Source organism: Podarcis raffonei, chromosome 7, assembly GCF_027172205.1.
Source record: "Podarcis raffonei isolate rPodRaf1 chromosome 7, rPodRaf1.pri, whole genome shotgun sequence".
Classification (NCBI taxonomy): domain Eukaryota; kingdom Metazoa; phylum Chordata; class Lepidosauria; order Squamata; family Lacertidae; genus Podarcis; species Podarcis raffonei.
This window is the reverse complement of record NC_070608.1, coordinates 66,940,695-66,965,712: the sequence shown is the minus strand read 5'-3', so window position 1 is coordinate 66,965,712 and position 25,018 is coordinate 66,940,695. Positions and strand designations below refer to the sequence as shown.

Sequence of the window (25,018 nt, the reverse complement as noted above, 5' to 3'; positions counted from 1 at the left end):
TACCTCTCCTCTGCCAACAACCATTTTGTGTCATGCCACACGCCCCATGGCAGCCATTTTGTGAATGTCGCCATAGCAGTTTCTCAAAATTCCAAATGTCCTCCTTGGCCCAAAAAGGTTGTCAATCTGAGTATAAATGGTTAGGAGCAGGCTGAAATGCCATAGGCCTCACATTTAGGCCTAATGCTGTTTTAGGCATAACCTATATAAGCTTTTCTGCCTTCCTTCTGTTGCCCAAATCTGTCTCTGTACATGACAAGAGTGTGCAGCATCACATTCTTAATTCTTCCCTAAATGCCAGTCATCATTGTCTGTAAAAGATGCATTTTAAAGCAATAAATTAATTTTTGAAAATTACTGTACTTTTCCGTGTATTGGATGAGCTTTTCTTCAGATAAAAGAATCTCTCAAATTGGGGGCCGTCTTATACATGGGTAGTGCTGAGTGGGGACATGGGATTGGTCACTGGCACGGAGCATTTCAGTGGCAATTTTGGCTGATGATTGGTTGCTGCATCAAGGGCTGCTCTTAATTTGGTGCTGCCTTGTCAACTGGGCAGGTGATTTGCGGTTGCTTTTCGCTTGTGGGCAGAAGATTTATGTTTTCTGCGGGGTGCGCAACTGTTTTCGTTGGACCGGTGGGTGAGCGTTTATCATTAACCCCCCTCTCCCAAAACAGCTTAAAAACTGTGGGCAATCCTCCCCCCAAAAAGCTCAACAATTCTGGGCAATCTCCCCCCATTTTTAAAATTTTGAGTCCACCAAAAAAGGAGGCGTCTTATACACGGAATGTGGTGTGTTTCCACTATGCATGGGGGCGTGTTATACACGGAATGTGGTATGTTTCCACTATGCAAAACAATAGTGTTTTAAAACGCTTATCCTCTCTCCCTGTGCCACATGACATGGAGTACAGCCCACTTGCATTAAAATAATTGACAACGCTCCTATTTATTTTTTAATATATATTCATCATCTCACCAGCTGGTTAGTACAAAGAAAGAGCAATTAGATGGAACCTGTTCCAAACTGGAGGATATATTACAGACCATAGCTGTCAACTTTTCCCTTTTCTTGCGAGGAATCCTGTTCGGAATAAGGGAATTTCCCTTAAAAAGGGGTAAATGTTGACAGCTATGTTACAGACCAGTTGAGACAGTATGCTGAACTTGGGAAATGCATGCAAAATCCAGAGGCTTCTGGGAGAAAGTCCTTTGACAAGTTCTAATTGACTCAAGTCTCTGCTCTGCAGAAATGGTTCATGTTCCTATACGTATTTTCTTCAAGCGTCGTGATCTGAGTTCTCCTTCTGCATCACTGACAGGCACATTCCGGTACTTCTGATTCCTCATGGCTTGCTTGCATTTCAGGCATTAGAAGTTTGCCCTTTGCATTTATGTACAAACTGTCCGTTATGCTTAACCTCACTCAGTTGCAACACAGCATCACCAGGGTCAGAATCCTAACTGGTACCCGTCCTCGTTTCCCAATAGCAATGGTCTGAGAAACTATAGCAGGATCTCCTTCTCAGGCCTCAACATGGTTCTAACAGGGCATCATAATCTCACCCAGGTAGTCTGACTTTTGTTTTAAGCATCGGAATTGTGTGTATTGGGCAACAAATTGAAGGCATGAATATCGTTTATTGACAAGGTTCCCCACATGGGTAACAACAATCTGGTCACTTTCAGTAGATCAAATAGTGTCCCGCCGTGCTTTCATTTGAAGAGATGGGACTCCTTCAACACTCCTCATAAACACACTCTTATGGGCAGGACACCCAAATCCCAACACTTCTCCAGAATAGTCCACAGATTAATCACCACATAACCAGAGATTCCTCTGAACTGTACAAGCTTACCCAATCTTTCCGGAGAATATTGCAGTCCTCAAAAAATCTGACTGGATGTTCCCATCCTTCACCCAGCATGTCCGGGAAAAAGATATTTCAACACTCAATATAGCCAGAAGAATTCAAGCCTGCATATCTAGAATATACACCTCAAAGGAGCTGATTTCACCCTAAGATCATAGTGGTTCCTTGGTTTACAGAAGTACGTGCGTCGTCTCTTTTTTCAGGTTGTATTTTCTAGGGATCAATTCCATTTGTTGCGAGACATTCATGTTCGTAGAATAACCCTAGGCTCCCCGCACGCACAACCTCTCTCACTACCAAGGAAATGCAATAAATCAGTGTTATGTATTGGGTTTAACACATTTCATGTTACAAGGCGCATTCTAACCAATCGCAGAAGCGTTGGTAGACGAACACATAGTTGTCAACCTTCCCTTTTTTTGCGGGAAATTCCCTTATTCCAACGCCATTTCCCGCTGCTATCCCGGATTGTTAGATATCCCATAGACTGTCCCCGGGATAGGTGAGGCTGCTGATCCCTTATTTTCAAATCTGAAAGTTGACAGCTATGGACGAATGTTCTAATGGCAAGTAAGCGCATGCTCTTTCAACTGCCAAACTGTCAACGGTCAGTTCATGCTCGGCATTATTATCGTGTTGTTCAGTCAGTTTGGTTCTTGTGTTCCTATGAGTGAGCTGTTGTCACTGACAAATGCTGAATAAACTTACACTGCCTTGGGCTTCTGACTTTTTCTGAACATTTAACAATCAGCGAATAGAAAGAGGATCTATCCAAGCGACGCCGACACTAAGTAAAAGAATATGAGCTTTACGCTATAAACTGCATTGTTTGTATTAATGTCAGGATTCCCTGGTCTGCGCACCCAGGCGCCGCTACTCGGGAGTAAGCCTGCGGGGATTGCTTCTGCTGCGCCAACAACCAACGGGAGCAGGGTGCAATTGCGCTTTCGGAGCGCCACCTTCCCGCTCCGAGGAAAAAGCAGGCGGCGATGGGGAAAAAGGCGTGCCGCCCGGCAAAGGCAACGGGCAGCGGCTTCGTCTCCTCCTCCTGGGCATGTGCGAGCCGTTCTGCACATGCTCAGTGGCAATGGAAGCCGGCAGCAAACTTGCGGGGATCGAGGCTGCGGCTCCTCCTCCCCCCATTAGGTTCCCGGATAGCGGCTGAGTCAGGGGCTGAGTCACAGGAAGGAGCGCCTCCCCTGGCTGGACGGGATGGTTTCGTTTGCCCTTCTCTGGTTTCCCGTCGCCACTCGGTGCCTCTCTTTGCTCGCAGCCGGAGCCCTTCCTGCGATCCGTGCGTAACAGCCGCGCGCATTTCTCCCGGTACAGTCCTCTTCTCTTTGGGTTGCCATTTGTACCTGTTGCGTGTCTTTTAAAGAAAAGGCGGTGAGTCCTGATGTTGTCTGGGACTTCCCTTGTTGAGGAAGTAATTAATCTGGGAGGGTCTCAGGGTGTTGTCACCTGTGGGACCTGCACTTCTGTGCACACTTCTGTCCTTTGAACAGCTGCACGACACAGGCAGAAATTTAATAGCTGCGGCTTTCCATACTGTGTTTCTCTACCAAAGTTGTTGAGCTTTTTTTTAGGATTGAAGTTGCTGAGCATTTTTTTAAATTTTCTTTTAGGATTTTACCCCAGGACAGAAAGGGCCGAATTAAAGCCCCGAAAAAGACTTCGGACATGCCTGCCCTAATATTGGTAGAAGGAATTTTGAAAGATTTGTACATCTTAGTGCCAGTAGTCACAATATAGTTATAAAAGCATCAAACAGGACTTCAGGCAAACTTGATCCCGTTCAGGACTCGGTTTATCAAACATAGACTTAATTGCGAAAGTCAGGCTATTATAGCTGCTGGCTTGCTAACTTAATTCTGCGACCTGAGGCTTTAATAGTCCTGTTTTTGAGGCTAAATGATGCTTTCCCTCCCTGTATTTCTTTTTACAGTGGTATCTCGGGTTACATACACTTCAGGTTACATACGCTTCAGGTTACAGACTCCACTAACCCAGAAATGGTACCTCGGGTTAAGAACTTTGCTTCAAGATGAGAACAGAAATAGTGCAGCGGCGGCACGGCAGCAGCAGGAGGCCCCATTAGCTAAAGTGGTGCTTCAGGTTAAGAACAGTTTCAGGTTAAGAACGGATCTCCGGGATGAATTAATTTAACCCAAGGTACCACTGTATGTCCCAAAGGGGGTAATGTGGCTTATAAGATGCAATAGACTTCTAATTTAAAGCTGATCTTCTTAGAAATCAAGTGAGGGCAAATGTTACTCTCCTCCTGGGCATTTTTGCAAATTACTGTGTGCTGGCCATTGCTTTCACCTAAAGAAATGTTGCATGTGATTGACAGTTCCTCTGTGGGCTGCAGCCTCCCCCACACCAGAAAACGGTGGGTGGGTGCCATTTTGGAGAGCATGAAAATGTTCCAGCATGGGAATTACAGGTTGATACGCCTTTGGATACGTGTGGGATCTGAAAACAAATGCTTAGGTTTGGGGTTTTTTCTTGTAAAAGTGACCTCCAAGCGGACAAACTAGATGACTGTCTTATCTGTGCTTGTTTCGTAGGTTATAAGACATGGACCGCCTCACTGCAGCAAACAGTGCCTTTGCCCTCAATCTGTTCAAGAAGCTAAGTCAAAATGATAATATAGCGAACATGTTTTTTTCTCCTTTGAGCATTTCTTCTGCTTTGACAATGGTCTCTCTGGGTGCGGCAGGGAACACTGCAACCCAAATGGCAAAGGTATATCCAGATAAATACTATTAAGGGGAGGGGGGAGCTTGACTTTTGACTCCATGCATGCTGCATCCTTTTCTTTGTAGCAGGTCAGGCTGAAATATGCATTTACAGTATTTCACTCTCTTGTTTGCTGAAAAGCATGGATTTTTCAACTGATACAGTTTTTAAGGAGTACGTAGATAAATGTCTGTATTTAAATTACTGTACTGAACAGTATCCATTAACCATTTATCATCTTACAGGTGCTGTCTGTGACCAACGACATCGAATTTCACCAGGGATACGAAAAACTTATTTCTGAAATCAACAAGCCAGACACCAAGTACTTGCTTAGGCTAGCCAACAGGCTATTTGGAGAAACATCCTATGAGTTTATTTCAGTAAGTTACATGGTTTACAAATATGCTAGAGAACAGGAAGTGGTCTCTGTTCAGATAGTGAACCGTATTCTGTTGCAGATCAGAAACACAGCTAAGCACTCACTATCCCTTCTGTACTTTGCAATAAAACCTTCCATCAAACTGAAAGGGACATTTGAATTAGCAGCAGTGATCAGCTTGAGTCCAGGTGGCAGGTTGTACCAGCCAATCTACTTGGTGGATAGATTCATTTCTTTCTCTTTTTCCCTGTCCTTACTCGGATAATAATAGTAATAATATTTATTATTTATACCCTGCCTATATGGCTGGGTTTCCCCAGGCACTCTGGGCAGCTCCCAGCAGAACATTAAAACAGAAGAAAACTACAAACAGTAAAAACTTCCCACAACAGGTCTGCCTTCAGATGTTTCTAAAAGTCAGATGTTTATTTCCTTGACATCTGATGGGAGGGCGTTCCACAGGGCAGAGGCCATTACCAAGAAGGCCGTCTGCTTGGTTTCCTGTAACCTTACTTCTCACAGGGAGGGAACAACCAGAAGGCCCTCAGAGGAGGACCTCAGTGTCCAGGCAGAACGATGGGGCTGGAGACACTCCTTCAGCTAAACAGGACTGCTTTTTAGGGCTTTAAAGGTCAGCACCAACACTTTGACTTGCGCATGGAAACATACTGGAAACCAATGTAGGTCTTTCAGGTTGGGTGTTATACAGTCTCGTCGGCCACTCTGAAGATGCACCTCTTTACCCTATGGCCTATGTGTTTTCAGGACCCAGGCCATTGCTGTGACTTTTTAATATATGTAATACGTACAGAATTTTACATTGTTGTAATCTGCCATGGTACCTGGAAGGCAAAGTCTCCCAGTGTTTGCACAAAGAGTTCACAGACCAGCACTGCCGCATTTCCCCATCTGTTTATAGGCCTTTGAATCCAGGCCATTATAGAGAAATGTGTGTTACTTTCATGACATGCTTGTGAGCTTCCAGGGACACAATGTTAGAATATGGAGCTTTTGCTAGATCAAGCCAAGGGGATAATTACATTTAAAAAACAACCGTAATACAACAGGTAGTTGACGCTTTCCAAAGAGTTACCAAATTTGGAGACAAATAAGTATTGCTTACATAACGTTTTTCCTCCATAGAGGAATAGAAAGAGAAAACACCACATTGGAATTCATTATCCACCTGCATTGAGCAGGACTGATACAGGGACAAATCTTGGTAAGCATTTAGCATCCTGCATATGGACCTTTCATGTAGGACTCTCATATATAAGAATAAGACAAGGATTGCTATGTGTATTCTTGAGCAAAAGAAGTTTGTTTGGGTCCTGTTCAGTTTATCTGTTTTGGCTGATAGGAATCTATTGCACATGCCATGAGCTTTTTCTTATCAACTGAAGTTAAATTAAGCATCTGCATACGTGTTTCACATCTTTCAGTATCTGAAAATGGAAGAAACATCCTTCTCTCCCCCTCTTTTCTGTGGGACAAAACCTTAATTAAATCAAAGTTTGTGTGTATATGATATATACAGATCCATATATAGCTTTTAATTCTGAAACATACTTGTTTAAGTCATTCATAGACTCCAGCCAGAAATTCTATCGAGCAGGTCTAGAGAAACTAGACTTCATTAGAGCATCAGACGATTCCAGGAAATACATAAATAATTGGGTGGAAGAACAGACAGCAAGTGAGTAGGAAATTCTTGGGCTTCCATATTGTCTTACTTCTTAAAATATGAGTTTGTGTCTGAAAAATATGTTCTTATTAAAACAGCTCTTTAATCCCTCTTCAAGGTAAAATCCAAAATCTGCTCGCCCCAGGAATAATTGGCTCCACTACAAGGCTGGTCTTGGTGAATGCTATCTATTTCAAGGGAAACTGGGCAAATCAGTTCCGCAAAGATCTCACTGAGGAAAGGCCATTCAAAATTAGCAAGGTATGAGGTGGGAAATAATGTGAAGCACATCATTGACCACACAGTCTTTATCGGTTTGTTTGTTTTTTTTGGAAAAGTTTTTATTGTTAAAATAATTCAGCATTAATACACATATTGCGAATATACAAGCATACAAACATACATTTCATACAACCCTTAAAAATATTCAAACATACCTACATTCAGTCCCACGGATAATTCCTTTTCCCATCACCATCCACCAGCCCTCACCCCACCTTTGTGTTAGACTTCCAATCTACTCAATTGCAATTTCTTTCCACTTCTATTACTTTCTTTCACACATCTTTAACCTAATTTCATGCTTCTTTTTCTATTACACATTGTTATCCATCTTATTTAGTATTTCAGTATTTAAAACGGAACTTGTTTATTCTAATAGGAGTTCTGATTTTTCAATATGGTTTTGCAAGTATCCTTTAAACACCTTCCAATCCCTGTCTATCTTCTCTTTTGAGATCCTTCCGATTTCTCCCATTGTTTTGGATATATTGTAGTACTCCAGTAATATTTGGCAAGCCACTCTATTTTTGTCGGTATAATTAAATACACACATTCTGATATTTAGAGTGTTCCCTCCTGTTTTTTTCTTTCATCAGTTGACCAGTTGGGATTTCCCTTCCCACCATGTCCTAAGGACATTCTTTTGCAGAGACAATGGAGGATGAACAGTAAACAAGATGCAGAGCAGCTCAAGAAATAGAAAAGATTATATGCTTAAAACGAAATTCTTCTCCATTTGCAGAATGAAAGCAAACCGGTGCAGATGATGTTCAAGAAAGCTAAATTCAACATGACATGGATATCGGAACTTCGCACCAAAATTCTCGAGATTCCTTATGTTGATAACGAGCTCAGCATGATCATCCTGCTTCCTGATGAGATTGCAGATAATTCTACAGGCCTGGAAAAGGTGAGGCATTGTTGCTGAGAATAAAACCATCTAAATTCTCGCCCGTAAAAATTTCCCTTGTTGGTTGCTGTACATGACGAGAGCATGATTCTTGCAGCTTCTACGTGATTCTTCCAAGTGCCCAGTGTAACTTATTATATTGTTGGCATCTGTCTGTCTCGAGAGACAATGGCGTCTGCCTCCAGGGGTGAAGTCAAACCACCATGCCAGCAGCGCCAAAGTGACCTCCCTGGGGTCAGTGCCGGATTTACGTATAAGCTAAACAAGCTATAGCTTAGTGCCCCACTCTCTTGGGGCCCCCCAAAAAATGTAAAGAAAAAAAACTAGATGTACATTTCCAAAATATAAGATAAAAATAAAATAAAATAAAACCTACATATAGCAACAGTATTTTGTGTTGTATAGGCTCCTATAATGTAAGTAATGGGTCCTGCCTGCTCCCTAAAATATCACTGGTTTGCTCATTTCTATATATAGTGCCTGCATTCTGCATGGGCAAATGGCTTTAGATACCTTTTAGGTCCATAAATTACTATACAGTGGTACCTCAGGTTAAGTACTTAATTCGTTCTGGAGGTCTGTTCTTAACCTGAAACTGTTCTTAACCTGAAGCACAACTTTAGCTAATGGGGCCTCCTGCTGCCGCTGCACGATTTCTGTTCTCATCCTGAAGCAAAGATTTTAACCTGAGGTACTATTTCTGGGTTAGCGGCGTATGTAAGCTAATGCATATGTAACCCAAGGTACCACTGTATAATAGTTTGAAGAATTTTCTTCATTCTTTCAGCTAAAATATAGGTATTCATATTTAATTTTATAAACATTGTTTATATACATTGTTCAACATGCTGACAGCTTCTAGGAGCCACAGGTGAGAGCTGAGTTCAGGGTGGGAACCAAAGGTGGATAAATTACCCCAGAAGGAGCAATATATGTGTAATATAGCTGTTTATATTTCTATAAGCATAGTTAAGTCTGCCAGTGTTCTGTCTTATTCAGAAAGATGGAAGGCATAAAAGCAAGTTGAGCAGAAAGGAATTCTACCCAGACAGACACGGCAATTGTCAAACAAGTTTGTTTAAGTGATGTACATGGAGTCATGTTAGTCACTGTGAATCCAGTGAAAATGGTTTCATGTAAGAAATGTGAGGATTTATATATGCAGCCAGGATTTCCTTTTTTCCTTGAATGCCTCATGTTTGTCTTATTTTAGCTGGAGAGAGAAATGACCTATGAGAAACTCAAGGATTGGATTAACCCTGAGATGATGGACCTAACTGAAGTTCAGCTGTCTCTACCCAAATTTAAACTGGAGGAAAAATACGACCTGAAGCCTGTTCTGAGCAGCATGGGAATGGCTGAGGCGTTTGACCCAAGCAAGGCAGATTTCTCTAGGATGTCTCCCAACAATGACTTGGTTTTGTCTGAGGTTGTTCACAAATCCTTTGTAGAGGTAAATGAAGAGGGAACTGAGGCCGCTGCTGCTACTGCTGCTGTTATGAATAAGCGGTGTGCTAGGATTGTGCCCTGTGTCACAGCCGACCATCCCTTTCTCTTCTTCATTCGGCACAACAAAACACAAAGCCTTCTCTTCTATGGTAGATTTTGCTCTCCCTGAAGCAAGCTAACTTCTCTTCTTTCTCTTCTTCATTCGGCACAACAAAACACAAAGCCTTCTCTTCTATGGTAGATTTTGCTCTCCCTGAAGCAAGCTAACTTCTCAGGAATGTCAAAGAAAAGTGACTTGGCATTGTCAGAGGTGTATCACAAGTCCTTTGTGGAGATCAATGAAGAGGGCATTGAGGCAGCAGCTGCCTCAACAGCCACCGTTGTAATAAGGTCATCTCAGCATCCCATAAAATTAGAAGCAAACCACCCTTTCATCTTCAAGGCAACAAAAAACACCCTCTTCTTTGGCAGATTCTCCTCATCATAGAATGGGGTTGCCAATGCAAAGAACCCACTAGTACCTCCCATGGTAAACACACTCTCAAAAATAAAAAATGCATAAGAGAACTTCCTTCCCTTCCTGCCAAGTTAAAGTTGACACTGGCTTTGCCTCTCTTTCTCTCCTCTGCCAACAACCATTTTGTGTCATGCCACACGCCCCATGGCAGCCATTTTGTGACTGGCGCCCATATGCAGTTTCTCAAAATTCCACATTTCCTCATTGGTCCAAAAAGGTTGGCAATCTGAGTATAAATGCTTAGGAGCAGGCTGAAATACCACAGGCATCACATTGAGGCCTAATGCTGTTTTAGACATTATCTCTATAAGCTTTTCTGCCTTCCTTCTGTTGCCCAAATCTGTCTCTGTACACAAGTGTGCAGCATCACATTCTTAATTCTTCTCTAAATGCCAGTCATCGTCTGTAAAACATGCATTTTAAAGCATTAAATGTAGTTTTGAAAATTATGTTTCCACTGTGCAAAACAGTAGTTTTTAAAAGCTCTTACCTTCTCTCCCTGTGCCACATGACACGGAGTGCAGCCCACTTGCATTAAAATAATTGACAACGCTCTATTTATTTATTTTATATATTCATCATCTCACCAGCTGGTTAGTACAAAGAAAGAGCAATTAGACGGAACCTGTTCCAAACTGGAGGATATATTCCGGACCAGTGGGATAGTATGGGAAATGCATGCAAAATCCAGAGGCTTCTGGGAGAAAGTCCTTTGACAAGTTCTAATTGACTCAAGTCTCTGCTCTGCAGAAATGGTTCATGTTCTTATACATATTTTCTTCAAGTGTTGTGATCTGAGTTCTCCTTCTGCATCACTGATAGGCACATTCTGGTACTTCTGATTCCTCACAGCTTGCTTGCATTTCAGGCATTAGAAGTTTGCCCTTTGCATTTATGTACAAACTGTCCGTTATGCTTAACCTCACTCAGTTGCAACACAGCATCACCATGGGTCAGAATCCTAACTGGTACCCATCCTCGTTTCCCAATAGCAATGGTCTTAGAAACTATAGCAGGATCTCCTTCTCAGGCCTCAACATGGTTCTAACAGGGCATCATAATCTCACCCAGGTAGTCTGACCTTTGTTTTAAGCATCGTAATTGTGTGTATTGGGCAACAAATTGAAGGCTTGAATATCGTTTATTACCCAGGTTCCCCACATGGTTAACAACAATCTGGTCACTTTCAGTAGATCAAATGGTGTCCCACAGTGCTTTCATTTGAAGAGATGGGACTCCTTCAACACTCCTCATAAACACACTCTTATGGGCAGGACACCCAAATCCCAACACTTCTCCGGAATAGTCCACAGATTAATCACCACATACCCAGAGATTCCTCTGAACTGTACAAGCTTACCCAATCTTTCCGGAGAATATTGCAGTCATCAAAAAATCAGACTGGATGTTCCCATCCTTCACCCAGCATGTCCGGGAAAAAACAACAACACCACTCACTATGGCCAGAAAGATTCAAGCCTGCATATCTAGAATATACACCTCAAAGGAGCTGATTTCACCCTAAGATCATAGTGGTTCCTTGGTTTACAGAAGTACATGCGTCATCTCTTTTTTCAGGTTGTATTTGTTGCTGGACATTCTTGTTGGTGGGATAACCTTAGGCTCCCCGCACACACAACCTCTCTCACTACCAAGGAAATGCAATAAATCAATGTTATGTATTGGGTTTAACACATTTTATGTTACAAGGCGCGTTCTAACCAATCGTATAGTGTTGGTAGACAAACGCATAGCTGTCAACCTTCCTTTTTTGGCGGGAAATTCCCTTATTCCAGCACCATTTCCCGCTGCTATCCCGGATTGTTAGATATGCCGTAGACTGTCCCCGGGACAGGTGAAGCTGCTGATCCTTTATTTTCGAGGCTGCTGATCCCTTATTTTCAAATCTGAAAGTTGACAGCTATGGACGAATGTTCTAATGGCAAGTAAGCACATGCTCTTTCAACTGTCAAACTGTCAACGGTCAGTTCATGCTCGGCATTATTATCGTGTTGTTCAGTCAGTTTGGTTCTTGTGTTCCTATGAGTGAGCTGTTGTCACTGACAAATGCTGAATAAACTTACACTGCCTTGGGCTTCTGACTTTTCCCAAACATTTAACTATCAGCGAATAGAAAGAGAATCTATCCAAGCTGACACTAAGTAAAAGAATATAAACTTTACACTATGACTGCATTGTTTGTATTAATGTCAGGCTCCCCGGGTTTGCGCAGCCAGGCGCCCTTACTCGAGAGTAAGCCTGCGGGGATTACTTCTGCTGCGCCAACAACCAGCGCGAGCAGGGCGCAATTGCGCTTTCGCAGCGCCACCTTCCTGCTCCGAGAGGCTTCTCCGTTTCTGGAAAAAGCAGGCGGCGATGGGGAAAAAGGCGTGCCGCCCAGCAAAGGCAACGGGCAGCGGCTTCGTCTCCTCCTCCTGGGCATGTGCGAGCCGTTCTGCACATGCTCAGTGGCAATGGAAGCCGGCAGCAAACTTGGGGGGCTCGAAGCTGCGGCTCCTTCCCCTCGCCACCCTATTAGGTTCCCGGATAGCGGCTGAGTCAGGGGCTGAGTCATAGGCAGGAGCGCCTCCCCTGGCAGGACGGGATGGTTTCGTTTCCCCTTCTCCGGTTTCCCGTCGCCACTCGGTGCCTCTCTTTGCTCGCAGCCGGAGCCCTTCCTGCGATCCGTGCGTAACAGCCGCGCCCATTCCTCCCGGTACAGTCCTCTTCTCTTTGGGTTGCCATTTGTCTCTGTTGCGTGTCCTTTAAAAAAAGGGGGGGTCCTGATGTTGTGTGTGTGTGGTTAAAAGCTGCCTCGTCTTGGACTGCTGTTATTTTGGTAAGCTGAGGAAGAAAATCAATATCTGATCCTAACTTCCAGAAAGGTAGGCGTGCTGTGAGTGGCTTGCGCGCAACGAAAGTTCTTGGAGCGCCTTAAAGGCTGCCAGCTTTATTGCGCGCAAAAAACTTCTAGGAACTTAATAGTCCATTACATCAAATATGCTTGCAAAAAAAGGTTGTACCATAACTAATAAAAGCAGGTTCTTGCCTTCAGAAGTTGATGCTGCGGTATATATATATATATATATATATATGTCAGTGGTGACTAATAACCTAAGTCGTTGCTTACTGGATTGCAAAGGGTAAGCCAGGTGGATTGCTTGGCAGCAGCGTCTGGGCTTTCCTTTCTTGAGGTGGAGCGCTGAAAGTAATCTGGCTGGGTCCAGGGTGTTGTCCAAGACTGGCACCTGTAGGACTGGCGCTTTTGTGCTTTGAACAGCTGCATGACAGAGGCAGAAATTCAGTAGTTGCGGCTTTCCATACTGTGTTTCTCTAATGGGAAAGGCTTCACCTGCTGGATTTCTGCCTGCTGTGCACAGCTGTTAGCGCACAGGAGCTTTGCAAGGGGGGGGGTAGATAAAACCCACCTTGGTGCCTGTTCTTGATTGGCGCTTGTTGGGTTTGTTTGTTTTTATATTTGCACTGAAAAATCTAATCACCTGCAAAGCATGGAAGAAGTGGATTTTAATGAGTTTCCATTGTGCATGTGCAGCAACCAATTCCTAAAACTCTTTTATTGGCTTGCGTATTAGGATGCAACAGACTTCCTACCTGTTCCTTGGAAAGAAATTAAAGGGGGAAGTTCCTGGCGTTCCTGCCCACACCTTAGGCCGGGTTCTAAAGTGTCGGTTAAGCAGGGAGCCTCCCAGCAGCTAGGAAAGAGTGGGGTGCCTGGCAGAGATTGGCATGCCATGCTGTCAATTACGACACCCAGCTGAGGAGTGTAGCAATTGCATTGCCAACGCACAGGAGTGAAGCAAATAGAGGAATCGACTTTGTAGCACAGGAAGGATGTGCAGCTTATGTGCCAACACAGAGCCATAGTTTTCCATTGTACGTATTCACCAGCCTTGTGAGGGTGGCTCCTCTTCTGCCACTATCCTTCTCTGAGAGGCTGGGAAACTTCTCACTGTGTCTCCTGGTATCATTAAATACTACTATGACAAAACAGCTGATCTTCAGACATTGGTGCATTTTCAAGGCAGGAGGGAGTAGTAACCGGTTGTTTTCTATTTCTTTTTGCTCCAAAATCTCTAAATAGCTGTGGAATGTGGAAGGAATGCTTCTGTTTTTAAATACATTCCATTTGTCAGAGTAAACAAGAGATGAAAATCCCTTTATGGTACAGATACTATTTTAATCAGGCAGTTTTAAACTGGCAAGCATTGGATGGATAGTAATTAAGAATTCATTTTTTTAAAAAACAACAACCATCAACCATATGACTTTCTAATTATTTGTCTTGTATACTTCCCAGTCTCTAGGAATAGGCAGAAGGTAGCTTAAGATCTATTGGTAAGATCTCTAGGTTATTTGCACTAGGTTTTCTGTTTTAACCATTGCAACAGCAAATGACTGCTGTGGAAATGAAGATTGCCTCGTGGGCATCCATTGAGCACAACTGAGCAAGGATTATTCCTGTAGTGTTTGGTAATAATGCAAAGCCTGTCTCCACTGCTGCACCCTTCAAACTGAAGCAGATCTTGGCCACATTCTCTCCACCATCTGTAAGAGCATCCAGATTCTGTCCAGAAGAGCACTCAGAGTACTTCAACAATCAATCCCTCTTCCCTGAGGAATTCTGGCATTGTATCTCTGCAGGGAGCGGGGAATGGGGTCTCTTAGCAACCTTAACATAGTACAGTTTCGTTGATTCATTGGAGATGGAAGCCATGGCTGCAATGATGATGATAATGATGATTTATTTATACGCTGCCCATCTGGCTGAATTTCCCCAGCCACTTTGGGTGGCTCCCAACAGAATATTAAAAACACGATAAAACATGAAACATTAAAAACTTCCCTAAACAGGGCTGCCTTCAGATGTCTTCTAAAAGTCAGGTAGTTGTTTATTTCCTTGACATCTGATGGGAGGGCGTTCCACAGGGTGGGCGCCACTACTGAGAAGATCCTCTACCTGGTTCCCTGTAACCTCACTTCTCGCAGAGAGGGAACCGCCAGAAGGCCCTCGGAGGAGAACCTCAGTGTCCAGGCTGAACGATGGGGGTGGAGATGCTCCTTTAAAGTGTTATGATACTGCTTTAAGCACACACAGCAGATGGGGCCATTCACCTTGCTCCTTTTTTATCCATTGGATTGCTTTGTGGAGGGTTTTCTTTTTTTGGCAAAGCCTCTTTGTAGCTGTGTGGCTGAACTGGATGTAGATCTTGATTGCCAAAACCAACCGACCAACCAAGTAAGGTAATTTGTTGAGGGTGGGAGGAATAACTTTAGGGATGTGTTTGGAGAGCTTTAGCTCTCAGTGGTTCTGTTGTTGTAAAATAACACCAAAAGTGTGGAGCCCTATAATGTGGCCCTCCAGCCATCTCTATATCTCGGCCCTCCCTCCATCAGTAGGCCAAGTCCCTCACTGATCCCACTCTGCACCTCTTCTTGAGTGCTTCTGCCTGGCTGGAATAGTCTTTGGACTGTGATGATTGATGCCTCTTGCTTGCCTGGACAAATGCATCATGGGTGTAGAAATCCCTGTCACTTTGTGTGGCTGGAATGTAACCTACAGTACAAAGGTAAAAGTCACACCTGTTGCCACACCTACGTTTGCCTCTGGCTGCACCCAGCGCTGGCATGCATTCCTTGGAAGGATCTGTGTTCCGGGGAATGAAGAACCCATCTCCAATAATGGAACAAACAAATTTGGATAGTACAATTCCATGCCTGAAGCCAGAGTTCTTTCCAAGCAGAACTAGCACCGCAGACCAATTCAGAGAACTGCTTAGTTGTGTATACACTAATATATACAAAGAGAGAGCATCCATTCTTTCTCTGTCCCAGGCGGCCTCTGTGTAATTGGAGATCTTTCGTAGAAGGGATGGCTCAAGGCCGAGAAGATTGTCTCTATTACAGTGCAAAGCAAACAGAAGACAGGGCTTAATGCCATGTCTTCAACCAGAAATATCTTTTTCATGTTCTTTTTTAAACGGTCCTCAATACAAATGTATAACAAATGTATAAAAAATTGTGTCTCGTAATGAACAAAAGAGACATATTGTAACTGGAAACGTACCAAAAGAATTAGGAAAGACTGCTTTCAGAGGCATTGGACAAGAAGCTGGATAACATAGCAAAGGATTTCACTTTAAAAAAATAAAATACAGCATAAGTATGTATTCTGTAAGTCAAAAGCTCAAATCACACTGCGAATCTTCATGGTTCCCTTATTTACGGTATTATAACCACTCAGAATTCACAAGGTGGTGCCACGTTAATTATTCCACGTGTGTGTGTGTATATATTCTTTAGAATGTTAGAATTATTCTTTAAAGGAATCGGGATAAACGAAGGCCGACTGACACCAACTCTGTGCAGGATCAGTGCTCTTTTCGAGTCAGTGGCATCAAGCACCGCATTGTGGATTGTGTCCCAGTATGTTACAGGCTTACTCACTGATGTGAAGCAGAGAATTTTCCACAACTGTACTTTTCTGTGGAAAATATTCCATGCCTAAAAATGCATTGTTTCATACAATGAAGTAGCAATCTAATTAATAAATATGAGAAATAGCTTTTCCTCTTTGTCTAGAATAAAGAGATGACCTGCGGTGGCTTGAAATTGACAGTGTGGTAACTAAACAAACCTCCTGATTAATCCTGATATTAGGTTGCTAAGTTTATACCCTTATGTATTTTAATTACAGTGAATCATCAACCACGTCTTATGGTAAACAATATTATATATAACAGTTGTGTTGTGTAGCTTTCCTTACCTGCTTAGCTCTGTCTGTATGAGAGTTGTGTATTTCCCTGACTGCTAATGTTTTGCAGAGAGATCAGAGCCGTTTGGGATCACTTCCCTAAGGATTTTTTTTCTGTGCCTTTAAATAGGTTCACAGCTTGGAGCAGTTCTGAAGGCTTCACTTTCCTTTCCTTTCCTTTCCCCTGTGATGGAAGAAAAAACACATGCCAAAATTCTGGCTTTAAATAACAAGGAAATGTGTGCTAGCTTGGCAAGAGTGTTTTGTTTTGTTTTGCTTTGTTTTGTTTTGTTTCAAAAACAAGAAAACCTGGCCTTGGCAGCTCTGCCAGCCAGAAAAAAATGGCAGAGTTCCTATGTCTCTGAACCTCCAAGACAGATAAATCCAGCAGGCGAAGCTTGTCTCATTGCATCTTCATGACAGGAAAACGTTCAGATGTGAATTTCATGGGGCTGGGGCTGGGTTGATTTATTGTGCCTAGATCTTCCCCCCTAATGCATATTGGTAGAAGGAGTTTTGAAACATTTGTACATCTTAGGATTAGTAGTCACAATATAGTTATAAAAGCATCAAACAGGACTTCATGCAAACTTGATCCCGTTCAGGACTCGGTTTATCAAACATAGACTTAATTGCGAAAGTCAGGCTATTATAGCTGTTGGCTTGCTAACTTAATTCTGCGACCTGAGGCTTTAATAGTCCTGTTTTTGAAGCTAGAATTATGCAGTTGGGAGGGACAACAGGCTCTCAAATGATGCTTTCCCTCCCTCTATTTCTTTTTATGTCCCAAAGGGAGTAATGTGGCATGTAATATGCTATAGACTTTTAATTTAATGCTGATCTTCTTAGAAATCAAGTGAGGGCGAATGTTATTCTCTTCCTGGGCATTTTTGCAAATTACTGTGTGCTGGCCATTGCTTTCACCTAAAGACATGTTGCATGTGATTGACAGTTCCTCTGTGGGCTGCAGCCCCCCCCCCCGAAAACGGTGGGTGGGTGGCATTTTGGAGAGCATGAAAATATTCAAAAGTAGGAATTGCAGGTTGATATGTCATTAGGACACATGTGTGGGATCTGAACACAAATGCTTAGGTTTGGTTTTTTTCTTGTAAAAGTGACCTCCGAGCGGACAAACTAGATGACTGTCTTATCTGTGCTTGTTTCGTAGGTTATAAGACATGGACCGCCTCACTGCAGCAAACAGTGCCTTTGCCCTCAATCTGTTCAAGAAGCTAAGTGAAAATGATAATACAGCGAACATGTTTTTTTCTCCTTTGAGCATTTCTTCTGCTTTGACAATGGTCTCTCTGGGTGCGGCAGGGAACACTGCAGCCCAAATGGCAAAGGTATATCCAGATAAATACTATTAAGGGGAGGGGGGAGCTTGACTTTTGACTCTTAAATGAGGCATGCATGCTGCATCCTTTTCTTTGTAGCAGGTCAGGCTGAAATATGCATTTATTAGCGGGACCCTCAGGCTGCTAGTGAGCTCCCATTGTTCGGTCCCAGCTCCTGCCAACCTAGCAGTTCCAAAGCACGTCAAAGTGCAAGTAGATAAATACCGTATTTTTCACTCTATAGGACGCACTATCCCCTCTCCAAATATTAAGGGGAGATGTGTGTGCGTCCTATGGAGCGAATGCAGGCTCCCTGGCTTCAGCGATAGCAACGCAAAGCCTCCGAAGCCTGCGCTCCGGAGGCTTTGCGTTGCTTTCGCTGAAGCCAGGAGAGTCTGGTCTTTGAGGCTGGCGGTGGGGGAAAGCAGCGCTTCCCCCCACTGCCAGCCTCACAGGCTTGTTCGAAAAGCCTGCAGGAGCCGCGTACTCTTTAAAGGGTGCTCGGCTCCTGTGGGCTTTTGTGGGAGATGGGGGAATTCCCCCACCTCCTGCAAAAGCGCGCAAAAGCCGTGCGCTCTTTAAAAGGTGTGCGGCTTCTGTGGGCTTTTCTACGAGGTGGGGGAATTCTCCCACATCCTAGAAAAGCCCGCAGGAGCCGCGCAGCCTTTAAAGAGTGCGCCACTCTTGGGGGCTTTTCCCCAAGGAGGGAGAAGGGACTGACTGGCCAAGTCAGTCCCTTCTCCCTCCTGTGGGCTTTTGTGGGAGATGGGGGAATTCCCCCACCTCCCGCAATAGCAGGGAGAAGGTCTGGGAGAAGTGCACAGGCTGTGTGCAGCCTGTCCGCTGCTCCCAGAGCTGGGGGGGGGGAATCATATTTTTTTCCTTGATTTCCCCCTCTGAAAACTAGGTGCACCCTATGGTCAGGTGCGCCCTATAGAGCGAAAAATAAGGTAGGTACCGCTCCGGCGGGAAGGTAAACGGTGTTTCCGTGTGCTGCTCTGGTTTCGCCAGAAGCTGCTTAGTTATGCTGGCCACATGACCTGGAAAAACTATCTGCGGACAAACGCCGGCTCCCTCTGCCAGTAAAGGGAGATGAGCGCCACAAGCCCAGAGTTGTCTGTGACTGTACCTAACTGTCAGGGGTCCCTTTACATTTACCTAAGGCTATGGTCCTAAGCATCCTTCCTGAGCCTCAAACTAGGGGAGGCCCGTTCACACAATTATCCATTTTAATGACTTTTAAAACTTAAATAACAGACTGAGGAGGCCCAGTCTGAATTGGAACACAGGTAGAAGGGCTTTTTTCATAGACAGACAGATAGAATCTTTATTTGTACCAGCCACTAGCCATAGCAATAAAATAAAATGTATTGAAGGTAAAAACTTAACTCTAGAAAATTCATTTTGGGGGTTTACATCAATAATCAAATAATAGATCTTATTCTAATTCCCCCAGCTAAGAACCTTGCAGTTTTTGCTGTCACCTGATCATCTTGATCTGCTAAAAGAAAGGAGGCAGTAGCAATGGTTGAGCGAGCCGGCATGGACTGTAGTAGAGGGGTAATAACCCCACTCCTCAAATCTTTATAAAGAGTGCAGGCCAGAAACATATGAGCCAGTGACTCAATACTGCCATCTCCACAGGGACATAACTGTATTTCCAGTGGAATTTTTTGAAATCGACCCTCAAGTACAGCCGAAGGCAGTATATTCAATTTTCTGGAAGTGAAAGCACATCTGTATTTTGGAATTGTTAAATTTTGCAAATAGGGTGCCAAAGTGTCGAAATGACTAGGTAGAAGAACTTTAACTCTCTGCCACCTGTGGAGGTTCCAATTTGAATGCACTGTTTACTCTTAAAAAGCCATTAGTGCAATTCGTAGGTGTGCGAATGGCATCAAGTCTAGTTTGGCCCTAAAGGAGGACAGCTCATTGCGCTGAATCTAGAGAAAGCTAGAAAGCCGAGTTAATCTGGGAAATGTCTGCAAAATCAGGGGTGGAGCTAATAGCACGGCCCCATTCCCCAGTCACAATTGCCTTATGTGCCTTATGTGCATGAACTGGACTTAGGTCATGGTTCCATAGGGAAGAATTCCTATTCACACAAAACAAAGTAAAAACCACCATGCTTTGAATTCTTGAATTTAGTTTGTGGCCGCCTATTGGACCAGGCCTGCACAGCCCACTTAAGGAAATGAAGGCCACCACTTACACCACTTACAATTGTATTTACAATCTCTTTGATAATCACAAGTTGGGCAGTCCTGCTAAATCAACAAAAACAGTACCAAAGAAGGACTATGGAACATGTGGGCTTTCTCTTTCTTGTCTAGCAGGTATTACCAGTATAACGAAAAAAGAAAAGCAAATTTAGATTCCATGTTTTTCTTCCCCAGAACAAAGGACACTTAGTTTTGTGTGCCCAGTTTGCCGTCTTGAATGAAGTTGACTTATGTGAAAAGTATTTCTTATGTCACACCCAGAAAACCTTCCCGCTGCAGGGAGGTTCTTCTCTGTAATTGCAGTGGTTCTTTGGCCCCCCCCCCTTAGTTTTTCCTAGGCTACTGGCAGCTGCATGCATCTGTTTCTGCTGTGACTGCTCCAAATGTTTCCTGAGCTCCTGATAAGCAGCTTGATCTTTAGCTATGGTTGGTTAGCACTGCCCAGAGTTCAATTCTCAGTGCATCATCAAATTTTAGTTACTCCGTCCTTGCGCAGAAGAACATGGCCCATGCTGAAACATGACAGCCCAGTTTTATTTAGAAAGTTAAGTTAAATTGTTAGGGGGAAGATGAAAACCCAGCAATTTAGTATGTAGTTTTTGTTATTGTTTTTTGAAAAGAATATGTGAAAACTAATAGTCACTCTCTTTTGCCTGCTTCCGTTCTAACTGCTTCAGATATTTGTCTTGTGAAATCTTGAACAGGAACGGAACAATCTGCTTTTTGCTTCTTCATTTTTATTACTATCAAATCTCATTGTGATTTTGTTTTGTTTTTCCTCCTCAAATGGTAAGCCCCCCCAACAAATCATTGTCACAATGGTTGTTTGTTTTATATATTTTACTCTCGTTTGCTAAAAGACATGGGTTTTCAACTGATAACGGTTTTTTAGGAGTACGTGGATAAATGTCTGTATTTAAATAACTTAACATTATCCGTTAACCATTTATCATCTTACAGGTGCTGTCTGTGACCAACGACGTAGAGTTTCACCAGGGATACAAGAAACTTATTTCTGAAATCAACAAGCCAGACACCAAGTACTTGCTTAGGCTAGCCAACAGGCTATTTGGAGAAACATCCTATGAGTTTATTTCAGTAAGTTACATGGTTTACAAATATGCTAGAGAACAGGAAGTGGTCTCTGTTCTGATAGTGAACCGTGTTCTGTCGCAGATCAGAAACGCACCTAAGCACTCACTATCCCGCCTGCATTGAGCAGGATTGATACAGGGGCAAATCTTGGTAAGAATTTAGCATCCTGCATACGGACCTTTCATGTAGGACTCTCATATATAAGAATAAGACAATGATTGCTATGTGTATTCTTGAGCAAAAGAATTTTGTTTGGGTCCGGTTCAGTTTATCTGTTTTGGCTGTTTTGGCTATTGCACATGCCATGAGCTTTTTCTTATCAACTGAAGTTAAATTAAGCATCTGCATACGTGTTTCACATCTTTCGGTATCTGAAAATGGAAGAAACATCCTTCTTTCCCTCTCTTTTCTGTGGGACAAAACCTGAATGAAATCAAAGTTTGTGTGTATATGATATATATAGATCCATATATAGCTTTTAATTCTGAAACATATTTATTTAAGTCATTCATAGACTCCAGCCAGAAATTCTATCGAGCAGGTCTAGAGAAACTAGACTTCATTAAAGCATCAGACGATTCCAGGAAATACATAAATAATTGGGTGGAAGAACAGACAGCAAGTGAGTAGCAAATTCTTGGGCTTCCATATTGTCTGAGTTTTACTTCTTAAAATATGAGTTTGTGTCTGAAAAATATGTTCTTATTAAAACAGCTCTTTAATCCCTCTTCAAGGTAAAATCCAAAATCTGCTCGCCCCAGGAATAATTGACTCCAGTACAAGGCTGGTCTTGGTGAATGCTATCTATTTCAAGGGAAACTGGGCAAATCAGTTCAACAAAGATCACACACAGGAAAGGCCGTTCAAAATTAGCAAGGTATGAGGTGGGAAATAATGTGAAGAACATCACTGAGCACACAGTCTTTATCGTTTTGATTAAATTACATACATTGTGATATTTGGAGTGTTCCCTCCTTCTGTTTTTTTCTTTCATCAGTTGACCAGTTGGGATTTCCCTTCCCACCATGTCCTAAGGACATTCTTTTGCAGAGACAATAGAGGATGAACAGTAAACAAGATACAGAGCAGCTCAAGCAATAGAAAAGATTATATTCTTAAAACAAAATTCTTCTCCATTTGCAGAATGAAAGCAAACCAGTGCAGATGATGTTCAAGAAAGCTAAATTCAACATGACATGGATATCGGAACTTCGCACCAAAATTCTCGAGATTCCTTATGTTGATAACGAGCTCAGCATGATCATCCTGCTTCCTGATGAGATTGCAGATAATTCTACAGGCCTGGAAAGGGTGAGGCATTGTTGCTGAGAATAAAACCATCTAAATTCTCGCCCGTAAAAATTGCCCTTGTTGGTCGCTGTACACGACAAGAGATTCTTCCAGCTTCTACGTGATTCTTCCAAGTGCCCAGTGTAACATGTTACATTGTTGGCATTTGTCTGTCTTGAGAGAGAATGGAGTGTGCCTCCAGGGGTGAAGTCAAACCACCATGCCAGCAGCGCCAAAGTGACATCCCCGGGGTGTAAACCTGGGCAGTGTGTATAGACATCTTGGGCTGCCCAGACAACAGGGGCCCCCTCTCGGCCTTGCTGATGTCCAAAGGAAAGCAGAGTGATACGTTTGGCACCAGTTTGGCTGCAGGAGTTGCTGGAAGGAGGCGTGCAAAGCACCATCCAACTGTCTTAGGGACTCCACTCTAGATTTGTATAGAGTTTACTCCTTAGCCTTTCTTCTCCCAAAGTTATCCTGCAAGACAGTGGAGGTTTAGGATCAGAATTTCCCTTCTCCTAGATGGGCTGCTTTCCCAGGTTGATGAGCCCCGTCTGCCCCTATACAGCACTAACTGCCTCCTCGACCATTGCACCCACTATTGGTCTTCTCCGCTCAGTCTGCCAGAGCCTATATTTGCATGCAGGGCAAGTCCCTAACACAGAGAGTTTGAGACCCATTGGGTACCCTCACCTGGTTTAGCTGGCCAGTTAAAGCCATTTCCCAGAGGGTGGCTTCTAGATGCCACAGGTGAGAGCTGCGTGCAGGGTAGGAACCAGAGGTGGATAAACTACCCCAGAAGGAGCAATATATGTGTGATATAGCTGTTTACCGTATATTTCTATAAGCATAGTTAAGTCTGCCAGTGTTCTGTCTTGTTCAGAAAGATGGAAGGCATAAAAGCAAGTTGAGCAGAAAGGAATTTTACCCGGACAGACAGGGCAATTGTCAAACAAGTTTGTTTAAGTGATGTACATGGAGTCATTTGAGTCACTGTGAATCCAGTGAAAATGGTTTTATGTGAGAAATGTGAGGATTTATATATGCAGCCAGGATTTCCTTTTTTCCTTGAATGCCTCGTGTTTGTCTTATTTTAGCTGGAGAGAGAAATGACCTATGAGAAACTCAAGGATTGGATTAACCCTGAGATGATGGACCTAACTGAAGTTGAGCTGTCTCTACCCAAATTTAAACTGGAGGAAAAATACGACCTGAAGCCTGTTCTGAGCAGCATGGGAATGGCTGAGGCGTTTGACCCAAGCAAGGCAGATTTCTCCAGGATGTCTCCCAACAATGACTTGGTTTTGTCTGAGGTTGTTCACAAATCCTTTGTAGAGGTAAACGAAGAGGGAACTGAGGCCGCTGCTGCTACTGCTGCTGTTATGATGCTGCGGTGCGCTATGATTGTGCCCTGTGTCACAGCCGACCATCCCTTTGTCTTCTTCATTCGGCACAACAAAACACAAAGCCTTCTCTTCTATGGTAGGTTTTGCTCTCCCTGAACAATGGGTGTCCTGTGTGTGCAGCACAAACATTCCCCGCTGCAGCCTGCTGGCAGTATATCAAGTTTTCGATTTCTCATCCTATTATTTCAAAGTTATATTGTCTTATCCCGTCTTCACTGCTGTTTCTCTGCTTGCGACAGCTTTTCCCAGCACCATTCATATTTGATTAACAGTTGTGCATAAGGGGATCACATCTTAAAATGGGCCAACTGAGAACTGTGGCCTTCCTTAAACCCTACTCCTAATGAACATTGATGTATTGTGTGTGCCTTATTTAGTATAAGGAGGCACTTGTATCACAGACCATTAGCAATATTGGTGAAGATGAAGCAGATCTTATTAACTGCATACCTCTTCATCTTTTCCATGCTCTTAATAAAAACATAGAGGGCTCATTTTTTTTTTTACCAGGCAGCTTTGCTACAAGTTCCTAATATTTGTGAGGTCCATTTTGTTCTGGACCTTTATTTTCACAGGATACTTCAGGGTGGGGGTGGGGAGGTGGTTTTGTTCTTAAAGAGGCATTAGCAACCACCAAAAACAGCTTCTATCAAAGGAGATCCTACCATATAACCTCATGTGCACTTGATAAACAAACACAATTGTTTAGTACTGTACCAATTTCTGGCGTTCACACCAGCATATAAATTTAAGATATTGGTAACCAAAGTGAAAATGAAGAGCCTTATTTAGTTATTGCAACGCAGAAAAAGTGCAATGATTTCTACAACACACAGAAAAATTTCGCCTTGCGAAGAATGCAGTGCACAAGCAGAAGTATAAATCTGATGTTCGGTCTACAGTGTATTATTCTTTGACGTTACATGCAAAAAAAAGTAGTCACAGAATTTTGACTTGGCAACCTGCAAGTGACATTTATGTATGAATGGATATCGATTCATGTATTATTGGATTTAAAATAAAAATGAAATTGTTTTGTGTTCTGATTGTACTGC

At 43.1% G+C, this 25,018-nt stretch overlaps 2 protein-coding genes and 1 long non-coding RNA gene across 6 annotated transcripts; 2 read left to right on the top strand and 1 right to left on the bottom strand.

The window, feature by feature from the left end:
- The first annotated feature begins 2,367 nt into the window (after window positions 1-2,367).
- LOC128417848 (serpin B6-like) lies at window positions 2,368-9,503 on the top strand. Of its 2 annotated transcripts, none has more exons than XM_053397046.1 (7): window positions 2,368-2,666; window positions 4,446-4,623; window positions 4,863-5,000; window positions 6,578-6,695; window positions 6,802-6,944; window positions 7,708-7,875; window positions 9,089-9,503. In XM_053397046.1, exons 2-7 carry the CDS (start codon window positions 4,456-4,458, stop codon window positions 9,491-9,493), a joined length of 1,140 nt encoding a protein of 379 aa, XP_053253021.1. In that variant the 5' UTR covers window positions 2,368-2,666; window positions 4,446-4,455; the 3' UTR covers window positions 9,494-9,503. The 2 variants fall into 2 exon arrangements, with proteins under 2 accessions (XP_053253021.1, XP_053253020.1); XM_053397045.1 differs by lacking the exon at window positions 2,368-2,666 and adding an exon at window positions 3,035-3,198.
- Window positions 9,504-10,398: 895 nt separating this feature from the next.
- LOC128417850 (uncharacterized) lies at window positions 10,399-12,129 on the bottom strand. The gene is made up of 2 exons (XR_008331572.1): window positions 12,025-12,129; window positions 10,399-11,489 (listed from the first exon to the last, which is right to left on the bottom strand). It is a non-coding gene; the product is annotated as an uncharacterized LOC128417850 (long non-coding RNA).
- A 156-nt stretch (window positions 12,130-12,285) lies between these two features.
- On the top strand, window positions 12,286-25,003 carry LOC128417847 (serpin B6-like). 3 transcript variants are annotated; one of them, XM_053397041.1, is made up of 7 exons: window positions 12,286-12,557; window positions 17,782-17,959; window positions 21,133-21,270; window positions 21,772-21,889; window positions 22,002-22,144; window positions 22,411-22,578; window positions 23,655-25,003. In XM_053397041.1, the coding sequence occupies exons 2-7, from the start codon at window positions 17,792-17,794 to the stop codon at window positions 24,057-24,059; spliced, it is 1,140 nt and encodes a 379-aa protein (XP_053253016.1). In that variant the 5' UTR covers window positions 12,286-12,557; window positions 17,782-17,791; the 3' UTR covers window positions 24,060-25,003. The 3 variants fall into 3 exon arrangements, with proteins under 3 accessions (XP_053253016.1, XP_053253017.1, XP_053253018.1); XM_053397042.1 differs by lacking the exon at window positions 12,286-12,557 and adding an exon at window positions 12,575-12,680; XM_053397043.1 differs by lacking the exon at window positions 12,286-12,557 and adding an exon at window positions 12,705-12,726.
- Window positions 25,004-25,018: the final 15 nt, after the last annotated feature.